At 48.2% G+C, this 24,537-nt stretch overlaps 1 protein-coding gene across 1 annotated transcript in view; it reads right to left on the bottom strand.

Annotated features, from left to right (window-relative positions):
- Positions 1-24,537, bottom strand: part of Urb1 (URB1 ribosome biogenesis homolog) — a 62,090-nt gene that overhangs the window by 23,591 nt on the left and 13,962 nt on the right. Inside the window, exons 9-24 of the mRNA XM_052158046.1 lie at positions 22,312-22,507; positions 20,974-21,111; positions 19,052-19,225; positions 18,243-18,372; positions 17,501-17,617; positions 16,307-16,419; positions 13,267-13,386; positions 12,036-12,152; positions 11,453-11,591; positions 9,926-10,096; positions 8,857-9,050; positions 7,195-7,413; positions 6,083-6,262; positions 3,763-4,615; positions 2,972-3,170; positions 2,265-2,451 (exon numbers count right to left, since the gene is read on the bottom strand). Of these exons, the coding sequence (XP_052014006.1) occupies positions 2,265-2,451; positions 2,972-3,170; positions 3,763-4,615; positions 6,083-6,262; positions 7,195-7,413; positions 8,857-9,050; positions 9,926-10,096; positions 11,453-11,591; positions 12,036-12,152; positions 13,267-13,386; positions 16,307-16,419; positions 17,501-17,617; positions 18,243-18,372; positions 19,052-19,225; positions 20,974-21,111; positions 22,312-22,507 (3,247 nt within the window). The remainder of the gene's footprint in view (positions 1-2,264; positions 2,452-2,971; positions 3,171-3,762; positions 4,616-6,082; positions 6,263-7,194; positions 7,414-8,856; positions 9,051-9,925; positions 10,097-11,452; positions 11,592-12,035; positions 12,153-13,266; positions 13,387-16,306; positions 16,420-17,500; positions 17,618-18,242; positions 18,373-19,051; positions 19,226-20,973; positions 21,112-22,311; positions 22,508-24,537) is intronic.

Here is a 24,537-nt window from a genome sequence, read left to right as displayed (position 1 = left end):
CCTGCTGAGACTAAGAGGGCAGAGACAGGACAGTGAACTTAAAACAAGGACTAGCACATATAGACTTCGGAGTCAGAGCAAATATAAACGAAGGATGCACACGGCCAGGGCTTTGGACAGGCTCGCCGGCTCACCGTGAACTCACTGTGCAGCTACCCTGAGCTTCCTGAGTGACGGTCATAGGTCATAGGTTTGGGCTCCCAGGCTTTGTTCATTCAGTGCTGCCGAGGGAACCCAGAGCTTTGTACACTCTGGGCACGAGTTCTACCCACTGAGCTACATACCTTGTCTTGTTATTTTAGAAAAGTAGCACAGATGGTTATCAGCACACCCACGTACATCAAACCTGCAAAGGGACATTCCCTTGGTGGCTCTGTTATCTTCCCGTGCCTACCTTTTCAGACAGCATTGGTGGATTTGCAGTTAGCCTTTTACTGAGGAACCAGTGGAGAATATTCAGGGAACAGTCTAACCCAACCCAGGAAACAGTGTACAAAGGGAAGATGTCTGGAATATGAGGCTCAGTGCTGGCCCTGAGGCACCAGCCAAGTACAGCTCACATCCTTCGCCTCCACCAGGCCAGTCCTACATGAGACCTCAGTGCCAAAGGCTGTGAGTGAGTGACTGCGCAGCTGTTAAAGGCTAGCTAAACACAACCTCAGCACCCCAGTGCCTTACCCAAGGCCAGAGGCCCAGCAGCCACGGGTTTCTGGCACTCTATCTTCTTTGCATGGGCATAGCTATCACCTGTGCCCAACAAAGCCTGCTACTGTCTGTCACAGCAGCGAGAGCTATCAACTCCTCCAGGTACCACACAGGACTGATGACAGCACTCTTATTAACAGCAAAAATCATGGAAAGCCAACCACAGGTCTCAACAGTGTATGCTAGGCACATTTCACTAGGAAGTCAGCACCACTGCCAACACCAAGATGTGCCCACAGACACTGGTGTGGGGGAAAACCTGAACATATGCTATCATGTTAAAAAACAAAACCAATGCCTGAAAATCCAGGCTATAAATGACATGCACACAGTTCTATTAACACTTAAACTTAGTTTTATCTCAAATACATGCATGCAGAGATATGTAACATCTCTAGGCTAGTCATTCACGTAACAGAGTGCAATGGCCTCTCAATGTTCTCTTGTTTTTAACACTGCCGGTTTTCCTGGCGCTGGTGGCGGGGGCTGTGAATGGAACAGATGGAGCGGATGGGCCTGTGGACGCTAAACCAGCATCCACCACTCAACATCCCAGCTCTGCACTGCCGATTTCTGTATTTGTTAGCTTTATGAACACAAAACCCAGGAAGCTCAAATTTTCATGGGATTAGAGAAGAGGATGGTAGACATCATACGTGGAATAAGAAACAAAAGCGCAGTTACTCATTCTCATATCACAACATATTAATTAACCAAGAGAAGCCATACTGAAGAATATACATTGAAGTTATGCCATGTTTAGGTTCCTGTTACTTTAAATTCACAAACCTATGACAAAACAAATTAAGTTTAGAAGTACAGGCTGTAAAGTTTTACACGCGCGTACACACAAATGCAGACAAAACGGCTTTCTAAAGCAATGCTTAAGAGAAGGGCCATCATAAGCAGACTGTTAACCCACATTCTCAAAACACCCTCAAGTCTGTCACAGGGAAAGGGCACCAGACTGATAAGTGACAGTAAGAGGGACAGACTTTTTTTTTTTTACTAGAAACAAAGTAACTCAGAAGACAAGAAAACAGTATCTACAATAAAATAGTTAAGGAAAAACTAAACCCAGTAAAACTTTCCCCACGAGGCCTGCTTTACCTCACAGAAGCATCCATCGCAGTAGAGCCAAATTAAACGTTAACTATCCCTTACGCACAATGGAGCAACAGCTCCAAACAAAATCTATTAGCAAATCAAATCCAAGAATACAGAGCAAGGCTAATACATTATGATCAATACTTCAATAATATATTATGTTGGTTTATCCCAATACAAGGCTGGCTTATTGTTAACTAATAGAATTCACCCTATTAAGAGACTGATAAAGAAACAGACTATAACATCTCAGTAGATGAAAAAAAATCTGATAAAATCAAACATCCACTCCCAATAAAAGGTGGCTTACAAATTCAGTGTCCCCTACCCCAGCTCTGCCCCAGACATTGTTCTTCTCATCTCCTAGGAGACCACACTCACACCACACAGCTAGCCAGGCATCTCTGAAGTCTGGCTTGTCTGGCTTGCTGTCCCCTTAAGGAGAGACCTACCAACAACTCGCTTAGCCGAAGCAGCATGGCCTTCTCTTGCTCCTGGGTGTTTTCATCTTCGGACTCCCTGCCGCTGAAGGACACGGCCAGCCACTGTATGCAGGCCCGCAGGAGGGTCTTCTTCCAAGAGCCCAGCTCTTCTGCGGACTCTGCCAAGGCAGCTGAGACAGAGTCGGCCACGATCCAACTACAGCAGGAAGGAGACCACGGTGGCGGATCACAACAGTGCTAAGGGCTGTGCGCACAGACCCACATTGCACACCCTAGGAGCCACTCTTACTCAGCATCACACTGTCAGAAACCGACAGTCCACTCGGTTTTAATTAGGGCCTCCCCACCTCAGCTCTAGTGACACACAGAGCCCGGTGTTTTCTTTGGAAGACTGTTCTACTGAAACACTTAGTGGCACTCTGTCCTCTCTACCCTCTGGAGACCAGAAATCACATCACCTCACCCCAGTTAGACCCTGCAAACAACTCCTGCGGATGCCCCTCTAGTAGAACACTGCTCTCCGGGCATCAGCCTCGGCCTTCTATGTGCAGAGAAGCCCTTCTCCAGCCACGATGGCTGCTGCTCTAGTCAGAACTGCTGCTGCAGCTACTAATACAAGATGACGGATGCTTTTCATTAACTTTCATTATACATGCCAAAGAGACAAGTGACCCTAAGAAGGGGACAAAACCATCCAATGGCCTTGGTTTTCCTACCTCTTGTGATGACTCAGAGTCCGAAGCAAGTTAGGTAAATGGTCCATGAGGACACGCAGATCTTTGGTTCTTGCAAATGGAACGAGCTGGGCCAGGGCCTCCAGATGCAGCGCATCTTTGGAAGGCCCAGCAACGTGAACGAACCTGTCGCGCACTTGTCTCCACAGGGCCCTCAAGACAGGAGTGACAGCAGAGGATACTAGGTAGACACAAAGCAGAAGTTACTGTATACAATGCAGAGTACTTATGAACAAAGAGGTTGCCTGTGGGAGGCTTCCTTTAGGAAGCACCTGTCACCACGGACACAAATACAAAGCAATAGTGGAATCACTTTTATGTTCACTATAAATGACTAAGTTGGAGTGGTTGGTGTCAGACTTGAGGCTCAGCAGGGGGAGAGAATTGGATTCACACTGCCCACACTCAGTCTGAACTCATCGCCAACTTCCCTGAGGAAGAGGGCGGTGTAATGGACAAGGGATGAGTAGCCTTCAGTTATGGCAGCTCAATCAAACACAGCCAGACCACCCAATGACTGACCTCCCTCCCGACCCTCTCTTCTAATTAGGAATGGGGAGGCAGGCACCTGGGGCTGCGCCTTACTTCCTAAGGTCAAGAGACAGGACCCTGAGACGTCTCAACTTCCTCAGCCCAAAGAGATTCCAGTGAGGATGAGGAGCAGGCCTGTACTGTGCCCACACATAAGTGACAAGGTTTAAGATGGCAAACCATTTTGCCTTTCCAGGTGGAAACTCCTTCCTAAATCCCCGCAGCAGCCGGCTCTCCCATACCTCCTGCCGGCCGCACGAAGTTTGCTTGTGCCCTGTGCCTCAGGTACACCCTGAGAAGGGGGAAGAAGTCATTCAGGTGCTCCTGCAGGCTAAGCCCCACACCAGGCTGCACACACCACAGCTCGAACTTCAGGAGGTGGGTACTGCTGTGCTGCAGGAGCAGGCTGGCAATGCCCAGGGCTGCCTGTGTCCGTCGGGCCAGGCAGTACCCAAGCAGCTCAGCTGGGACCACGGGGGCCAGCACAGGGTCTTTCTGAAGAGTCTGAAAGAACACAGTGTCCAGCTCCTGCTCAGCCAGAGTTGGGAGCAGAGTCCCCAGGCCACGCACATACTCGGCGCGCCAGAGTAGCTCACTGCTCTGCAGCTCACTCTGGTGGCTGCTTGCCAGCAGTTGTACCAGGGTCTCTCCAAGACTGCTGAGTTGTCTCTCCTTCCTGGGAGACTGTGTGCCTTGCTGGGTCAGCAGGCAGGCCTCTGGCAAGCCCAGTAGGGCTAGGGTGACTTCTCGGATCTGGACGCCTTCCATGTATGGGTGCAGCTCTCGCAGGGCCTCCAGCTGAGGCAGGCTCTTGGGTGCTGTGGCTGAGTTCACAGTCCTGGTGCGGAGCTCCCTCAACACACTCTGAGTGATGGCTTCTGAGTACTTTGCCAGAAGGCCCAACCGACCCAGCTTCTGGAGAATTGGGGAACTCGCCACCAGTAGCTGAAGGACCCCTGCACTCAAATGGGCCGCTAGGAGCTTCACGAGGATAGGGCTGAGTGTGTGTGGGGGCAAGGCTTTCTGCTCCAGGGCTAGAAACCAAGTCTCCAGTGTGGGATGTTTAAGGATGGCCACCAGCAGCTCCTCCACCGTCTGAAAAACAATGTCAAGGGCAAAGTCATGCGCCCCCAGAGCCAGAGGGAGGCCACTGCTACCCGGAAGATGCTGAGTCCACAGTGGAGCAGATCAAGAAGCACGCTGCGAACCTGCTCCATCCTTAGCCCCAACTTGTTTCGTCATCTCAGGCACATCTGCCACCTCCTGAGTGTTGCGCTCCAGGACACTACAGCCCTCTGGGGTGTCTGCACCTCCCATCCATTCCCTGCACAACAGTGACAACCAACCAGGGATATAGTTTGTGCCCACCTAGTCACCAGCATGTCATTATCCAGCAGAGCAGACAACAAAACTGCCTTTTCCTGTCATTCAACAGAGGGGAGGCCATGCAGAAACAACAAAGGATGCGCTCCCAGAGCCAGAGGGAGGCCACTGCTCCCTCTGAATTTTTTTTTTTTTTTTTGAGACAGTTTTCTCTGTGTAGCCCTGGCTGTCCTGGAACTCACTCTGTAGACCAGGCTGGCCTCGAACTCAGAAATCTGCCTGCCTCTGCCTCTCAGAGTGCTGGGATTACAGGCGTGTGCCACCACTGCCTGGCGAGAACAAGGGATAAAAAGCAGTCACCTGCCACCTGCTAGTGCCTCTCTGGTGGCTTTGCTCTACTGAACAGATCTGGTAGAGGTCATGGGTATATCCTAACAAATGGGGCAGAGTGGTCATGGTTACATACTGTCTTTGGGGAAGTTGGACAAAGAGTATAAAGCACAATTATGAACTGAAGTCAACCCTGTCTCCATGTTCAGGTGTCCCAAGAAATGAGTTCTGGCTCAGGTGAATTCTAAGTCCTGACCAGACTGCAGCCCCAGGCAGGCTAGATAATGACTGAGTCCGAGCATATCTCTCCTAGCCTTACCAAACACGATTCCTAGAAGATGGCCTACTAATTCCCAGGGACACAAACAAGTTTCTTGTATCATGTTTGTTTCTGAGGGAAGCAAAGGAACCTATCCCCTTTCCAAAAAGGCTTTGCCAAACAGATACCAGAGATACATCTCCCAGTAAGTCAACGTGGCACTCAAGGAAGAAAGCAGCCCATGAAGAAAGCAGACAGCAGACTGTGAAGTGAGACATTTCTCCAAGTGCACTGGGAGCTCCCTGGTGACTACAGCAGACTAGCCGCATGGCCCAGTGAAGCAGGGGACTAACTACGGGCAGGAGGGCTGCTGCTGCACACCTGTGCCCCAGTCAGCAGGACACAGCCACTTGACCCTCACTCTGATGCCCTCAAGAGGCTCAGGTACAGACGAGCTGAGTGCTGACCTGATTATAAAGGACCGATTGGAAACAACCCAGAGGAGGCTGCTCTCCCTGATGGCTTGTAACATCTCAGGCATAGTTCTCTACATTTCTCTATTTTCCTACAGTGAACATACAACTCAGAAATAGCCAGTACCTGCAACCTGTGGGGAAAGGACGACAGGCTCAATGGGGGCAGGGGAGTACCTTGTCAGCAGCCAACTCGAGTGAAGCCACAGACTCCATGTCCAAAAAGAGATCAGACTCGGCACGGGCAGCCTCCAGCTTCTGCTGATTCTGGGCATCCAGCTGCTCAGAGTGGGTAACCAGGTGCTTGAGGAGACCCAGGAGGGACTGAAGGAGAGCAGGGCCCACACTCCTGCCCAGCTGTAAGAAACACATGACCCTCAAACAAGGCAGGGCCGAGCAGTCACAGTGTAGTGACTGCCAGGTTCCTGTGGAATCACAGCAGGAAACTGGAGGGTAGGCCAACAAGGTAAGACGTGTATGCAGTTTCCAAGTTTCTCTCCCCACCATTCTTCCCTGGATTAGCCCAAGCTGTAGACAAGAGAGCACTTGGGTAAGTACTTGCTACTTACAGGAGAATGGGATAAAGGAAACTCATCTTCCTAAACCTCAGTGAAATATAAATGTCAACTTCAGCTAAAGTAAGGCAAAAGATGGCTCACAGGTAAAGGCATGATGACCTGAGTTCAGTCCCCAGGATACACGCAGTGAAAAAAAACTGCCTCCTGCATGCCAGCCTCTGGCCTCCACATGCATGAATGTGTATATAAATAAACAACTAAACAAACAAACAAACAAATGTATTAAGGTTAGTTTGGGGTGGTGCTGATTTTTTGAGCCAGGGTTTCTATGTGTAGCCTTGGCTATCCTGGAACTCAGAGAGATCAGCCTGTCTCTGTCTCCTAAGTGCTGGGATTAAAGATAATTAAAAGTGATTAAAGGTAATGTGCTATCACCACCTGGCTCTTTTGGTTTTTAAACAAGAGGAATGGGTCACAAGTCAACCTAAAGTAAGGAGTGTAAAGGCACGTCAGCAGCGTCCGGAAGTGAGCTGCTGCTGGCCTCACACACTGTGAGTAGGCACCCCAGGAAGGGCCTTGTCCTGAGTCCGTACACTAGCCCGGACAGACACGCAAGCGCTGCAGCCTCTGCACAGCATTCGAGGAGGGGCGTGGCACGCAACTGCAGAGCTTAGTCAGGTCCTAGAAGTGGGGTCCACCCCGCCCTGTGGTGCAGACTCAGAAAAGCACGTACTCTGCATATGGGGCTGGAGGAGAAGGAAAGGCACTGACCTGGCTGAAGCTCTCCACAGTGCTCTTGAGGTACAGCAGTACCTGCTTGGCTGAGCGCAGCATGTGCTGCAGAGCAAGGCTCGGGACAGCGGCTAGAAGCTTTGTCTGAACAGTCTTATCCCCAAGTGTCCGGCTTTCATACGCTGTCTGCAGCAAGGTGGAGAAGCAGGAAGATGGCGGGGGTGTATATGGTCCTGAGCTAGCGGTCACCTGCAGTGGCTGAGGGATCAAAAAGGACACAACGGGAAAAAATGACCTCAGAAGCAAAGGTACACAACACACACTGCTGACAGCGGTGCTCATGTGTAACGCAGGGCAGTGTGGCACTGGACTCAAGGGCACTCCATCGCAACCCTGACAACCAGAGAGCATCCTAGAGCGTGCCTGCTGACAGAATGCTCAGGGACCCAGCACTCAGTACAAACAGACCTTTTGAGGAGCTGACTGCCTCAGACATGGGATCTGATCACTGTATTTCCAGGATGAATTGCTGCAAACTAGAAAAGCACTCCACCCAAAGCAAAGGCCTGCTGCAAGCAATCTGCCCACCCCTGAATACCTTGTCCAAAGGACTGGGAGTAAAACAGGAAAAGAAGGATCCAGAGCAGTCCCACTGCAAACAGAAGTTATTCACTTATAACCACCAAGCTGCCATCTAAATCTACACATGACTTCCTCCAGCCAATGAGCTCAGGCTCCACGTCCAGAAGCTCTGTGCTTCTCACAGGATCAGTGTAGCAGCAGCACTGCTTGAGACAGTGGGACAAAGGCTGAGCCTCAGGATCCCACTCCATAGCTTCTAGCCAGGTCACAATTGTGATCAGAGCCTGGCAATCAGGTTTAAATAAATACCATGAAGGATGGATCCAGCTGTGATCCACTCCACAGAGGGCAGATGCCAACACCAGCACACAGGCAGAGTAGCACTGAACTGAACCATCTGCTGACTGTTGGGACCATGGCCTCTTTGCAGAGGAAGGTGGCAATTGCTGTTCTGGACATAAGCTCTGGAACAGACTGACCAAATCTTGTCCCACCACCAACTGCTGGTGGAAGTTCTCTGCACGGGCATATAAAGGTAATCAGAGGCTTGGCCTACCTCTCAGAGGATCAAATGGCTTAAAATATACATAGAACATCATCAACATGGCTATCATCACAAGAAAAGGGCCTACGTTACCTGCATTTTTAAGCATAGCCGAAATAGAATGAATCCACACAAATCCACAGCAAGGTTTACTCTGTGCCCAGTGTTTAGACACACAGTAACGGAGCAAGTGTCCCATTACACAGATCCTCCCCCATCACCCCATTTCCTTTCCCAGTATGGGGCTCGTGGGGTGTACCGAGGGGCAGGCGTGTTAGCTGAGAACACTAAGGTCTCCAGAAAAGACAGAGATAAACACTTCTTTTACTTGGGAAGGAAACAGGAAGAGGTCAAGCTGAAGCAGTGACAAGGCAGTTTTATCACTAGGGAGCTGCTCCACTGCCATCAGCAGGGCAGAGATAACATGACTGGCATTCCTCTTGTAAGCAGAGGACAGAGGAAGGTTAAGCACTGGCTCTGCAAACTGTACTGCATCTGGACCCTGCAGCTGCACGAGCAGCTACGTACCCAGCTACACAAGTGAAGAAACTCAGGGAGCAGTGAGTGCAGCTCACCAAGGCCTCCTGGGCTTGCTCAGGAATCCAGAGACTGTAGTATCTGTGAAACTGGGCAAGCAGCTGACCGCAGAGCGGGCTAACAGGCTCAACCTTGTCATAAGACTGGAGCAGAAGACACAGAGCTAGGGGGTCCCTCTGGGTATGGAGAAGATCGGTCAACACTGCAGTCATATATGCCATGATGCTTTCCCCTGCAAAGGAATCAGGGCAGGCAGGGTTAGGGATTAGTGAGGCTGTTTCTGAGACACCGACGTGATACTCTCCCATATTCCCATCTGACCCAGGGGTACCAGCTCCATGAAGGGTTAGCTGCCCATGTGGGAAAGCTCTATTTCAATGCATACAGAACACATGGTCTGAAATTAGGTCCTCAGCTCTGCAAGGGGAGACCCATGTATAGCTATAGCTAGGCCAGAGCTACCTGGGCAAAGGACTTGCAGGTGGCTCTCTTGTCCCTTCCTGTCTTGGCACACAGGTCTGTCCAAGTCTCCCTCCAGGCATAGTACTCCCTGCCTGATCAGATCCTAATCCTAGGATCACCAGGATTGCCTTGCCCAGCCATCACAGAAATCTTCAGTATGCCTTCAGATGGCATAGCTATGAGATGGGCCACTTCCCAGAAGACAACCACCAGAAAAGCCACCTGGCCTGTACCGGCCTATGACAAGGTCAGGCAGTAAACAGACTTTTACCCTCAAACTATTGCCATGTGGGCTCATGGTTGTGGTGAAGTGTGTGCCCTGTAGACTGCTATGATCCGTGAGTGCTCTCAGGTCTAAGATACTTGGGAAACCCAACACAGCCAAGAGTCATCACTATCCTGACAGCAGGATTGAGTGCTGGCGAGAAAACCTCAGCTCTAGCTGGCTCCATGGAGCCGAGTAAACACACTCTTCCAGATCATCCCTCAAGGGCTACTTTGCCAGCAGCCTGGTCAGCCTTCACATCTCTCCCTGTGCTGAGCGACAGGTTGTGTCGCTCACTGGGGAATCTGACCGCTGGCCCTTGGCACGTGCAGCCCCCAGCATTCCCAGCCTCTGCGGGCACCCTCATGGTGTCCAGGTACCTGCTCCACATTCTGTCCCAAGGAGCAGCTTGTTCCTGGCTTCCAGCGCTGCAGGGACCAGAGCACTGAAGGGGAAGGTGAGCAGAATCATGTCTTCATTTAACGAGAACCCAATATCCTCGTCCAGGCCCTCGCTGCCTTCCACCAGGACGTCCACCATGTCCAGCACATCTGAGACAGAAGAGGGGAGGCTAGCTCTAGCAGGAGCCATCAGAGGATCCCACTCGGAACAGCCCAAGACAGGGAGAGGCAAGAGAATGTTTATAAAAAAAGAAAAGCAAAACAAAAATTTTCAAACTTCTCTAGGGGAAAAACACTTCTCAGAGTTTGGGTCTAAACAGATGAAGACAAGGTCTACAGTTTTTTGTTTTTTGAGACAGGGTTTCTCTGTGTAGCCCTGGCTGTCCTGGAACTCACTCTGTAGATCAGGCTGGCCTCAAACTCAGAGATTGGCCTGCCTCTGCCTACCAAGTGCTGGGATTAAAGGTGTGCGTCACCACTTCTGGGCTGAGGCCTACAGTTTTTATGTATTTGACAAAGTGCAGGCAGGGGACACTGCCCCATGTTCAGACAAGCAAGCGGATACCTGAGAGGGCTACAGCACAGACCAGCAACTGGGCACCTAGATTCAAGCCTTTTTCCCTCTCTTCCCTCCTTTCTTCCCAGTCCTTCCCTCTTACCTACCCTCTTCCCATCCCTCTCTTTCCTTTCCTCTCAGAGAAGGGAAGGCCTCCCATGGATATCGACCCACGCTGGCATACCAAGCTGTGACTGGACTAGGTGAATCTTCACCGACTGAGTTTAGACAAGATAGCCTGGTTAGGGGAAAGGAATGCAAAGGCAGGCAACAGAGTCACAGCCAGACCCTTCTCCAGCTGTTCGGAGTCCCACATGGAGACCAAGCTGCACATGTGTTCCATATGTGTAGGAGGTCTGGGTCCATCCCATGCATGCTCTCTGGTTTACGGCTCAGTCTCAGTGAGCCCCTATGGGACCACATTAGTTGACTCTGAAGGTTTTCTTGTGTGGGCTTTGACCCCTTGGCTCCTTCAATCCTCCCTCCCCCTCTTCCACAAGATTCCCTAATGTCTGCCAAATGTTTAGCTGTGGGTCTCTGCATCTATTCCCATCAACTGCTGGGTGAACAGGTTCAAGTCTTGACGTTGCAAGGAAGTACCTGTGATAGCCAAAGTGACTTGGTCTCCCTGTTCCCAGTTTTCTGAACTACACATTAAGGAGGGAAGCAATACCTTCTTCACCTTAGAGCTGTTCCTGAGGTTTCTGAGACCTATCAAGAGTTTAACAGTGCCAATACACAGAAAACAACACACACACAGAAATACCCAGCAGCTAAGTTCTTATACAGCCCAGTTTACAAGTGAGATGGCTTCATCTCCACAGTGGCCTCATCTTTCTCACAAGGAATCAGGCTGTCTGTACTCTGAGCAAAGCCTCAGCACAAGTCTTGTTCTGTCTAACTGTGGCCCGAGGTTCTGGGCCCAGGCAGGCTCTGGGCAGGAAACCTACCATCAATATGGGAGATGGGAATGCTGACATCATCTGCATCTTGCTTCCCCACAGCAGCCTGCAGGGTGCTTGCTTCTTGGACAAACTCAGAAGCTTTGTCTGTGTATGAGTAAGGATTCACCACCAGAGTCAGTAAAACCTGAACATAAAAGACAGTTAAATGGCAACAAGAGAAAAAAGCCCCAAATGCCCTTGGTCAAGTAAGAAAATATTAAGTGCCTTTAATAATAATAGTAATAGTAGTAGTAGTTGTAGTAGTAGTAATAATAATAATAATAGTAATAATAATAATATAAAATAATATAATAAAATATAGCTTTACTGAAAAGATTTTAAAAGCTTTTTTGTTATACAATTTTAAAACTACCTCTTCTATTCCACTGGTTTGTAACTTGGCTTTTTGGATAAATTTATTCTTTCATGAAACAACAGGTTTCCCAAATGAAATGAAGAAGCATGCAGTGGAGTATTGCTATTTCAAAGGCTTGCATGGGGTGGGCTCTCAGTGAAGTGAGGCAGGCAGAGTCCCCCAGCGTGGCCAGCCCACTGCCTCAGCCCGCTGCTCCATGGGGCTTGCACTCACCCGCTCCAGGAACTGAATGACGGTTTCCCTGCGCTCCTCTGCAGTGCTGTCCAGGTGCTCCAGCCAGAGCTCCAGCTCTCTCCACGTGTGTTCAAACACCCCTGTGTCCCGAAGAATCTGTTGGCAGTGGAGCCATGCGAAGGTCAGAACAGAACCTGTTTTCTGTGCTGCTACACAAGCGTCAAGCCAGCGTGCCAGAGCACAGGGCCACCAGCTGCTGTCCCGGGAAGGGACCCAGCCGCTGAGGACACAGGGCGACATCACTCCATGCCCCACGGGACAACATGGTTCCTTCCCCACTCCTTTCCTCTCCTTAGCGCCTAGTGAGGAGAATGATCCAGGTGGGTCTTAGGGAACTGCTTTTTATCTGGATTTCCACAGAGAGAGAAGCCCGAAGGAACCTAAGCCTAGGGCAGGAGCACACTGTTCCTACAAGGGTGAGCTTGGGATGAGACAAGGTCTTGTGCCAAATAAATGACCCTAGAATGGTCGCCTGACGTAGGAGGCTCAGGGGCTAAGTGCTCTCACGGCACAGAGCCCTGCACCAGTGCACCCTGCAACAGCGTGCAGCAAACTGCCGCAACTGTAACTTGCACCTCTGCAGTTAGGAGTCATGAGGTCAGTAAGGAAATGGCTGCACCAGCAGGGACTAAAACAGGGTGGGCTTCAAGCTGCTCAGGTAAGAAGTTCAAAATGTTGCCCTTCGGTGAGAACCATTAAGTCTCATCTTGGCCCTGACTGCCACCATCAGTGTTTTTGAGACAGGGTGTGGAAATGTGGCATCGAAACTACAGTCTAGACTACAGACATGTGTTAGTGTATTACGATGCCTGGCTGGTCAAGTGACCTTGGAGGAGTGAGTGCCACATGCAAGAGAAAAGACAAGAGGACCAAGTCCTCACTCCTGCACCTGACTCTGGGGATACCTGAGATGGCGTGATGGACAAGGTCAAAAAGTGAGAGGTCCAGGGATGTGTGGGAAGGGGGGACAAGGCCCAGCTCTGACAGATTCCCATGGGAACACAGTGTATGTGGGGTGCCAGTCCTGACTGACTTTAATATTTCACCTTTCCAGTCCCCACACATACAGACACAAAATAAACAAACATAAAAATTTTAAATTTCCTATACTCCAAATAAAAACACTCATAAGACTCCACTGTATTCCTAACACATTCTAAGTCACCACCAAAGGCAAGTCATGCAATTCCTTCTCAGACGAGATACTGACCTTCATAATCAGAAGCCTGGTGGACGACTTGAGCTGTAAATGCTTACTATTCACAAACATCTTCATCAGCAGGTAAAACACTGAGCGCTCTCCTCCAATGATGTCTGCCTCGGGGCCTTCCTAGAGTTTGGACATTATCTCAACCTGTCAATATGTACAGTTAACAAGGGCACTACTTGCTGAGCACACGTGCTGACTGCATGCGCGGCACACTACCAGGCTCAAAATGTCATCTTACTTTAACGACCAACCAGAGAACAGGACTGCGACATTACACAGAACACCTTAGAAGTCAGGTCACTCATTCAAGTCCACCAGCAGCCCATGGTAATCAGTCATGGTAGCAACAACACAAGCCTTTCCAGGGCCACAGCTCAAGGTCGTCATGTATATGGCTCCCGGAATCTTCCTCCAACCTAGGAAGTGGCATAGCTGTTATTCTATCTGACCTACAGAGACAGTGGAGTCCCAGACGGTAACTGCGTCCGGGAAACCAAGTTCTGGTGTAGACACTGCACACAGGTGGGCAGTGAAGAGCAACCCAGAGCCGTCCAGCTCAGCTGTATGGGCTGCATTTCATCAGGACACGGTGTGAACACACCAGCCACTCAGAGGACGCAGCCTCCAGACTTTGAATACATGCATGCCTTAGAGCAGTGGTTCTCACCCTTCCTGATGCTGCAACACTTTCACACAGTTCCTCATGTTGTGCTGACTTCAACCACAAAATTATTTCCTTGCTACTTCATAACTATAATTTTGCTGCTGGTATGAAGTGTAACATAGTATCTGATTTCTGATGGTCTTAGGTGACTCTTGTCATCTGACTCACACGCTGAGAGACCTCTGTCTTAAGAGAAGTGCACAGAAGCTCAGAGCCCTGGCTCACACTCTATAACGTCTATGTGATGTGTCATGTCCCTTAGTGAAGTGGCTGACTCTGACTATGACAAAGTTCTGGGGATAACTCAGTCCAGTACACAATGCCAGTACAGAAGATGCACTTTAGAAGCATGAAATGGATAGAGTACAGAATGTCAATTAATGTTGTGTGTATAGTGCCACCTCCCCCCCAAAACCCCAGCAGCTGTGTATTCCTGGCTGTGCTGGAACTCGCTCTGTAGAGCAGGCTGACCTCAAACTGTAGATCCGTCTGCCTCTGCCTCTCATTAACGGCGTGTGCACTACCTCGAGGCTGTCAACCAATGTCTTACAGTTGCTATTTCTTTCACATTAAGTGGCCTCTTTTGGGCAAATTTTCATGGACAAAGACTGTGTGGAAAATATGTCTTAGTGTGACACTTCTCATGACACTCAGGATCCAAAAGCATGCAGTGTCATGCCACAAAGTGCTGAAGAAAGAACTACACAACACTGTGTGTCATTTGCTGTCCCTTCTACTTGATAACTGCTCTCTGCCTCCATTGTTTTATCCCTTGTTAAAGACTCTCTGGAACACACTTGACAAGTGGCCAACAGGAACTTCCTGGTATATTCTGTTTAGAAGCGCTAACTTGATATGCAGATAGATAGCGATGGCACAGTTATTGGTTAGAGACTGGAATTTGGGTGGATTTGGTTGCCCTTTCACTCTTACTTGAAAGGGTTTGCCTAGCCGGGCGGTGGTGGCACACGCCTGTAATCCCAGCACTCTAGGAGGCAGAGGCAGGCAGATTTATGAGTTTGAGGCCAGCCTGGTCTACAGAGTAAGTTCCAGGACAGTCAGGGCTATACAGAGAAACCCTGTCTAGACAAAACCAAATCCAAAAATAAATAAATAAATAAATAAAAATTAAAAAAATAAAAGAAAAGGTTTTGCGTTTGTCCCGAGAAACAGACGTACAGGGACTAAGCCTCTCTTCTCCACCCTCTGCTTCTCCTCATAGAGAGAGCAAGTGTCCTGGCTTCTGCCATGTCTTTCTAGCACTGATCTGTACACAAACATGTGTGAATAGTTGTGAGCGTGCAAGCACATGTGCACACATCCATGTTTGAATTCCCTCCTTTAGAATGATAACTATTATATTTTTCTTTTACTGTCTTAATGATACATTTGCATTGATTTACATGTAAATTCTTCTATTCCTTTGGCTTACTGCCTGCTACTTCACAACATATGATGATCTGGATTGCTTTGTTTTGAAGGTATATTTAAAAAAACAAGTATGAAGGAGAAGAAGCTCAGTGGCTCAGTGCTTAACTGGCATACACAGGCGTTAGGTTCTATCCCCAAACCAGTGTGGAAAAGGGACAATTTTTCTAACTTTCTAAGTATATCATCAAGATCTACTGACCCAACTCCGCTGGTATGAAACTTTATCAACATAAATGTCACTTCAGGAAGGAGACGGCTGAAGGCTGTCAGCAGGGCTCTGGACAGCACTACTTGGGCCCACAGAGCTATGGCATTGCAGAAGAGTCCTGAACTCTCTCTGACCCGAACAGCCTGCCTGCCCAACATGGTATGGGTGGCCAAAGCACTTTGTGCAGCCTGCCATCTTTTAAGTCCTTATCCAATTATGAATTGTCCTCAACTCAGAAAGACAGCGTCATGCAAATATACACACCTTTCTGAAAAGGCTGTGTATAAATATCAACATGCCTTTCCATGCTACTGGTTCCATAGAAACATGTACACAAGAACCAAGCCACTGTACTGTATGATCTGCGGTTCCCAGAAGCACTTTTAATTTTACTGCTCATCCCTCAGTGCAGAGAGACAGCATCTAGGGTTAAAGGGCAAGGGTGAACATCTGGTGCCTGCTGACCTGCCCTACATGACTGGACACTTGGTCCTAGAAAATGCTACTGAAGGCATGCAAACACTGTGCCCAATATCTACCAGCATTTCTGCCAGCCTCAACCTTCTGCTGGTATGGTGGTGTTCCAATTCTGTCTACTAAGTTCTTTCAGGGTGAGAATAAAGGGAAAGTGATGTGCTTTATTTCCAAATGTGTTCACTGACAGAACTGTGAAAGGACGGAGAGAAAAGCCAGCCAAGCACACTGGCAACAGAAAACTGGAGATGTTCAATTCTTACCTGTGCCTTTAGCCACAAAAACTTGTTAGCAGGCAGTTCCAGGGCCACCTTCAGCATGTGGTGCTGCAGGATGGGAGGGACCTCCTCAGGAGGGCCCTGCTCAGAGATAATGCCTGCAGCCAGAGATCAGGAAAATACAAGATTACCCAGCATTGAGTCCCTGACCCAGACAAGAACAAGGATATAGTCTGTTCCCTGTGTTCCAGCTCCCTCACACAGGCTGTGAGAAGCATTCCTCTTTGACACCCCCTACCTGATGTCTATGGGGATTTGTCAACAAAAGTTTAAATTCTATATGCCCAAAATACCCCTTGTCTGCCCCTTAGCCAATTTTAACCTGTCTTATAACCGAAGTCACCATACTATAGCACACCACGCTACCTGCAGGTGTGGTCCCAAACTCATGAATCTTACATCACCTTATCACACTATGCAGAGGACAGGCCCTATCATCTAAGCCTTAAGTATTTTGTGGAGACTATGACCACCAAGCCTGACCATTGACCCTGTTTTTAAGCCTGGTCTCTAGAGTCCTCTCCTGCTTGGGAAGGATATCACTCCCAAGACCTACATATTTCTACATATTTCATATTCACGTGGAAAAGACAACTTTTCACCCTTGATGATTAAAATGCTAATTACAAGTCTTGAAAACAATTATTTCAATTATTTATATAAATCCCCAGAATGGTATTTTTCCAAGTCATCTGTAGGCCCAATTATGAAGTCGATTTATTAGGCAAACATGACCATCAAGGAACTGTGTGCAGACCAGCATCATGATATTTTATACAAGACGGCTTTAGCCTGACTCACCAGGGAAAACCTAACTATGCACACTGCACCTCTGTATAAACAGGGTGGCATGGCCCTTCTACAGGGCTCTCCTTTCTTCTGTCCCCTTGCACCCTTGCCTGGTTTGGGACAACCCTGAGCAGCTTGCCCAGGTAGGCTGGGTGGCTTTTTTCCACTCACTGCTATCCTGTGTGTCCAATAAGTATGTAATATGGGAGCCCAGCTAGCAGACAAAGTAGTGGTGCAAATAAATCATGGTGGCAGATCACATCTGCTGATCCTACCCACACTACCCCTTCCTGATCCTCAGCTCCTGGACTCTTCTGTAGTTTATTGGAGTACCGTTTATCCCCACTGGCAGGAACAGAGACAGCTCGCCTGCATTCCCTTAAGACCCACCTTTTAGAAGCTTGCTGAAGTCAAAGTTGTACTGCGTGACCATGTGGGGAACAACCTGCTGGTAGAGGCATATGGCCTGGAGCAGAACGGATTTCAGAAGAATTGTTTCTGCATCGTCTACACCAAAGGGAGATAAAACGCATTAGGACAAGTATGTGTCCTTTGTCCCTGATCAGGTGAGCATTCACACTACAGCCCTAGTCAACTGCATCCTACGCACTCAGGCTACAGAAAACATAGTAAGTACATTTGTGGGCCAATGGGCTAACAGGGTTGATACTGCTCCATGGACCTGGTCTTAAGTCTTCTTTGCTGCTGTAGCCTGGTTAGGCCAAGGCTACCTACCAATATCTGGGCTTCCTGTCCTCATCTAAGCAGTAGGGATATACAGTAAGGACTGCCCTGTGGTGTCTAAATATGGAAAACCACACCTGGCCAATATCAGATATTAACACAATATGGGCCTTGTGGCTCACCTCCATCTGCATAGCAACCAAGAGTCCTTACCCACTCACACAGCATGGGCAGTCAAGTCTTCAGAGAGACATGGTGCTGGCATACAAAGACTGAAAGTATTTCTGATACTAAAAGTCACTAAAATTTACAATTCTGCCTAATGCTTCTCCCTAAGCAAAGAAGGGCCTTGACTTGACACAGAACTGCTAAGGATGCTCTGAGGAGCCATCCCAGCTGCCTGACATCTCTGTCCCAGGTCAAGAGCAGAGGTAGCTGAGGTCCTCACCATGCTGGACAGCTTTAGAGGCAGCAGGAGTCTTGCTACTGCTCTTCTTCACTTTCCCATGGTCCTCCTTAATCTCTTGCTTCTTAAATGATTGCCAGACCCAAATAACAGTGTTTAGATCTGGCAAAATCTAAGTGAAAGAGAGAAGCAAAGATTAAAAGTCAGCCACGTGAACCATGGAAAGACATCAATGAGCTGACACATTAGCAGGACAGAGCAAAAGCCAGTCCAGACAGGAGGATTGAGGGAGGGGGGACAGCTCATCCCTGTCAGCTCGCTCCGCATGATATCCTACAACTGCACTCAGCCTTTCACTCAAACCAGGCAGTGGGGCAGGAAGGACGCTTCTTGGAAACACCGCCAGTATCCTGCCAAGAACCACCCAGGGCTGCACACTGCTGGCCAATGCATAGAAGCCATACCTTACTAGCCAATTAGCCATGGAGAAAGCAGATGTCCTCCAGCTACCAACTCTCATTCCCTTCTAACTTGAGCCACAGTACATCAGCTTATAAGGGAAAGAACCTAGCACAGCCACAACTGAGCCACAGGTCCCACCAGACGGAGAACCCACTGTTCCTGTGCAAAAGCAAGTCATAGCCTGACTCCTGGCTTGCTCACGGCTCTGTTCCAAGTGAGTGCTATAGGCAAACACTTTGCCAGCTGCTCCTGAGGACCGCCTGCTTCTCTATCCAGCAACTTGGAGGACACACCCCTCAGCTCCCAGCCCACGTCCCAGGATAAGTTTTTCTCTTCTGTGTTTGGCAAAGGGGTCTGCAGTGAAAACTCAACCCTGGACCTGCACCCACCTTGCTCAAGGCTTCTCTGAAGAGCTGAACGAATTCTTCCATCATCTCAGCTGTGTACACGTCTGAATCTTGCCATGCCTCTTTGTCCAGGCAGTGGTCAACTGTTTTTAATGCTCTCTTCAAAATGTCCGAAATAAGGGATAATGCTGAGTGTTTAACAGGTATGCTGTCCAACTGGGAAGAAGAGAATTAAAGTCACATGTGTGTCTTGGGGACAACTGTGCTTGATGGGCTCTTGATCTTCAGGTTACTATTAGGGAAAAGCAGAAGAGATGACAGGACTCTCCACTGAGGAGAGCTGAGTAGCAACAGCAGCTGCCAGGAGAGCACGGAGATTCTGTTCTGCACTTACTTCTCAGTAAGCCTTCCCTGACAGCACTCAGCTATGACATGTCATCTGCAGTGACAGCACGGGATGTCCCCAGCAGCCATGGGGGGTCCATAAGAAGCACTCACGGGAAGTAAGGCAGAGAGAAGTCAAGAAAACATGTCAGGTTGCTCATGACAAAACCCACCTTGATGAAGACTAAGCAACTTTGATGACTTAAATGAAATCTGCCCCCCAAAATTTCTATGCTAGAAGTCTAGTTCCAATGCGGTGGCAGTGAGAGGTGACAGAACACTTAGGAGGTAGGATCACTGAGTAGGCTCAGTTGTGAGTTAACACAGTTCTCATAGGATGAGTTCATTTCCAGAAGCAAGTGTTGTTACAAACAAACAAACAAACAAAAAACCCCAAAAACCTGGCCCAGGGTTGGTGGTACATGCCTATAATTCTAGCACCCAGAAGACTGAGGAAGGACCACCACTTAGGTGTTGGAATAGCGACAAAAAGATGGAGTAACACAGAAAGCAACCCACACCACAGACTTTTGATACCCAAAGCTCTCTCTCTATTAGAGAACAACCAAGGAGGGTGTCAAGGACCTCAGTGACCTCAGAGACTCAGCAGTGTTCAAGGACCCATAGGTCCTATTATCAAAAAGAGAATACACTGTGGTAAAAAACAGGAGTCCGCAGAATGATGTTTCTGATGGAATATGGAGAACTCTATCAGAAATAAGATGTCAATTCTTTTTTGAAGTTTAGTTTGTGTGTGTGGTGTGTCTGTGTACATGTGTGTGTCGAGGTCAGGAGACAGTATCAGATGCCCTGGAAGTGGAGTTACAAACAGTCGTGAGCTGCCCAACATGGTGCTGGAAACTATACCTTGGCCTTCCAGAAGAAGAGAAAGTGCTCCTAGCCACTAAAGAATAATACAAAATGTAAATGTCCCTTTTCCCTCCAACACTGCCTAAAAACAGCCGTCCCTCAATGTCAAAGGTCCCCAGAAATCCTAATGCCTCGTCTGTTAGGCCCTTGAAAGAATTAAGAGATTGGCTGCAAGTTTTGACACTCTTTTAAGATATCCTGAATGAATGAAGCTTTACTGCAGAATCTCCCCTTCCTCTAACATCTCCCACGCCCACACACCCTACAGAAGCGGTCCCCACAGCATGCTGCAGCAGAGCTGACCACCAAGCTAGTCACTGCCAGAAGAAATGGACAACCCCAGGTGCACAGTTGCCCTTATTGATGACTTCAAGCCAAAGCTGTCTGACAAAAGAGTCAAATGCCATCAGCAGGTGTTTTCAGGGACCACACACACCAGACGGCTCTGCAAGAGAAACCTACGCGTGCGTGCGTGTGTGTGTGTGTGTGTGTGTGTGTGTGTGTGTGTGTTCACATTTTAAATTTTATTTTTTTATGTGTGTGTTTTGCCTGAATGCACGTAGGTCTATGCACATGTATATACATTGACAGCAGAGGCCACAAGAGGGCGTCTGATCCCCTGAAATTGAAGTCACAGATGGGTTGTAAGCCAACACTTGCTGGGAACTGAATTTGGGTTCTCTGGAAGAGAGCCAGTATCTGAGACTTACATTTAATGCCTGAGTGAACATGATCTTATTGCACACCAGAGGCACTGTGGTCACCATCACCATCGCCAGGAGCCTTGGCAAGGGGATAAACTCTCTGGTCCAAAAGGCTGGGGAAATCTCTGGCTGGGCCTCATAGATCTACAAAAGGAAGAGAGAGACTGAATTACGGATAGCAGAAGTACTAAGTGTGAGTCCTGAAATCCACTAAAAATCACTACACAATCTGCTAGACCAGTCCTGCTGCCCTGACAGGGGCCTGACAAACCACTCAATTCTTTTAAAGTTTCATGAAAGTCCTTTAGACAGACACTTAACACACAGATGTGCTCAGATGTCAAAGCTGGACTTAAACGAGATTCCTAGACACATAGTAATCAAGCTATACCGTAAGGATTTAAGCCAGACTATAAGGTCACACAAGTGCCCCTCAGCAGCATGGGGCTGGCCAGCAACAGAAGCAGCGCCAAGGACAGCTGCTGGCAGAGGGCAGATTTTCTACGCATGGCAAAGGTGAGTACTTCTCAAGGGACTCAGAAGGCCTGTATACATAGGTGCTCTAAGAAAACCCTATATGAGTCAAAATAGCTGGTTGTACAGATAATGCAGGACCAAACTGAGGCATAAGCCAACAATCATGGAAATGTCCCTAACTGAAGACTATAAATCAAGAGAGAAAGCTAAGCCACGCTGGGTGTCACTACAGTTCTATTTATTTTATTTACAGTTAAGTCTATGATCTGCAAATCCAATATGATGCTCAAGTTTCAGATTTCTAGGCTGCCTCAGTGAGGAAGAGCACTGGACACATAAACATGCCGGCCTTCGTTCAACACCCCGGAACCAACAGAAACTACCAGGCATGACTGTGCATGTTCTGCAGCCTCAGAGGTGTGTGTGGGAAAACACAGGAAGATCACCATGCCTGCCAAAACCTTGTAGAGGTTAGACAGCATGATAAAATCCACCCCATCCCACCCCGCCCCGCCCATGCTAACCCTCCGGGTCACTAGCATTCAAGAATGGGATCTCTATCTGATCCACCACACACCATTCAAACATTTCATCACTGCAAGTTTTACTGTTCTGTTCAGACTTCACTAACAGCATAAATTGTGACTCCCAAGGATCAGAAATGAGCTCAACTGAATCAAAAGGGAAAATTCCAAATCCAGCTCAGTGAGAAACCAATGCAACCATAGAGTAAGGCCACCAAATCTCGTGGTCTACAATACCCTATCCCTGCGACAGGCTTCACGGCACATCCCAGCAGACAGCATGCCCGCTGGCTCCAACTCCTCGACTGCCCTGCCCAGCCAACAGCTTTGCTGAGCTCTCTACCTTGTTTAGCAGCTTCACATTGTTTAGCCAAGTGGACTTCACTCTTGGGAGAAAGGAAAATGTGACTTCCTTGAAGTACTTGGTCAGCAGGTCTGGGCACACCTTCAGAATGTTCACCACAAGTGAGGCCACCAGCTCATCCCCAGCTGCAGTTTTCAAACTCAACAGGAAGTGCAAGAGGGTCAGGTTGCCTCCTCTGTTAGGAAGAGACAAGACCAGAAAGGTCAGCAAGACAAGTTCAAATACACTAAGCACTGGAGTCACTGTCAAGGACACACAGTCACATTTTCTCCAGGGTACTGACAGGGTATGCCTTGGCCTGGAGGACACAAAGGGCTTTACTTTCCCTCCTCTACTTGGGAATGGTTTCAAAGGTCTCTTAGTTCACCTCACTTGGCAGTTGGAGCCCTAGGGAAGGAATCCTATGGGAAAAGAGTCATGGGTCCCCAAATAGGCAGCATCTTCAAGCATAAGATGGAGATGAGAGTAAAGCCAGGCATGGCAGCACGTTTCTGAAACTCGAGATGTTTAAGAGGCTGAAGTGGGAAGTGTTTTAAGTGTGCAAGACCAGCCTGGGCAGCAAACAAAAGCAAACAGGAAAAATCCTGCTGACAATAACCCTCAAAGGGAAGCCTCAACCAGGGTCTCTACAGCTGAGCCCCAGGGCCCTGTGCTTCATCTGCCCGAAGCCTTAAGACGACTTTCCACATCTGCTTGACCCTGGGTGGCTGGAGCATCCGGATGTACCCAGGCTCTGCCATCTGCTCTTAACTGACTTACTAGGTTGCCATACTATAGGCTACCAGCTACTCTTACAGTCATACTTGACAGTTATAGCCACTTGTCTTCGTCTACGGTCACTTCAGTGCCACAACAACAGTGCTGGGTAGTCACAGAGACTGGCCTATCAAGCTTGATCTACTGTCTGGCCCTCACAGAAAAGATTGCTACCCCTTGCTCTGTGCTGGGCCCCTTGTCTTCGGTGATGACTTAGAGTACAACAGCCACCATCCTAGACAAGGAGCAGTCTCTGCTCTTACTTCTCACCAATCAGACTATGAACAAAGAAATAACTATGCATGGTAATGAAAAGCCACAGAAGCCTTGGCCAGGCAAAACGAGTGACAAAAGCGGGGCTATTTGAGCAACAAGGATTACTAGGGTAAGCTTCCCTGAAGTGGTGACACTTGTGTGAGGACCAGAAGAAATAAGGGGATAAGTCCCATGACTGTTGGGGCACCCTGCTTTGAGTTTCTCAGTTCTTTCCAATTGCACAGTTTCCTCCTCAACCCCCTAAATACAACACTTAGTGTTTGCCAATGGTTTCAAAATTCTACATTAACTACAGCTTTGTGCAAACTTATAAGCACTTCAACTGATGCTCTAATGCTTACTAAGTGACCATCTTTCTAAGGGGTGTAGTAATAAAAGGAAAATCACTTAGAGGCATGTAAGTGATAGGTTTCTAACAGTTCTAACACTGTAATGAATTCTAAAATCCTTAAGTTGCATTTTAACAGGAAAATGAGTTCATTCTAATGAGGAAAAGAAAACTATTAAGTTTTTAAAAAGTTAGGGTTAGAGATATGCTCAAGAGTAGGGTACTTGCCTAGAATGCTTAAAGCAGCACACAGAATAAAATAAAAATAGAAAGTAAATATTAAAAGATAAAATAAATGTAGTAGGTTAAATCAGAATAACCTTAAAACAGATCTACAGTCCTAGGCAGATTTCCCACCATGCTGAAGGTGTCACTTAGGTCTCTATAGCTGCCCCAGTTAGGAGTTTTCAGGGACTGAATTCTTTCGTGTGTGTTTGTTGGGGCAGAGTCTCTTGACTATGTAGCTTGGCCTATCCTAGAACTTACTATGTACTCCAGGCTGGGCTTGAACTCAGGGAGCCATCTGCCTCCCAAATGCTAGGATTGAAGACAGGCTAAATTCTTAAAAGAAATGCTATGCAGTCAGGAAGTGAGAAAAAAATCATGAGTAGAAAACATGCTCATCTTTTATTATTGAACACAGGTGGGGCAAAGAAAAATTATGGACATATATATTATCTGACTACAAAAAATACACTAAAAAAATTAATACCATTAGATTTGGTCTTCGTTTCCTTACTGATAAAATCTTGTAACTGTGAACGAGGAAATAAAAACCACAAAACACCATCTGAAGTCCTGCCCACTGTCTGCATGTTGGAGGAGCAAGCTATTTAGCTACTATA

Source organism: Apodemus sylvaticus, chromosome 15 (assembly GCF_947179515.1).
Source record: "Apodemus sylvaticus chromosome 15, mApoSyl1.1, whole genome shotgun sequence".
In the NCBI taxonomy this organism is placed as follows: Eukaryota; Metazoa; Chordata; class Mammalia; order Rodentia; family Muridae; genus Apodemus; species Apodemus sylvaticus.
Note: the sequence above shows the minus strand (reverse complement) of the source record. Positions and strands in the feature narration are given on the sequence as shown.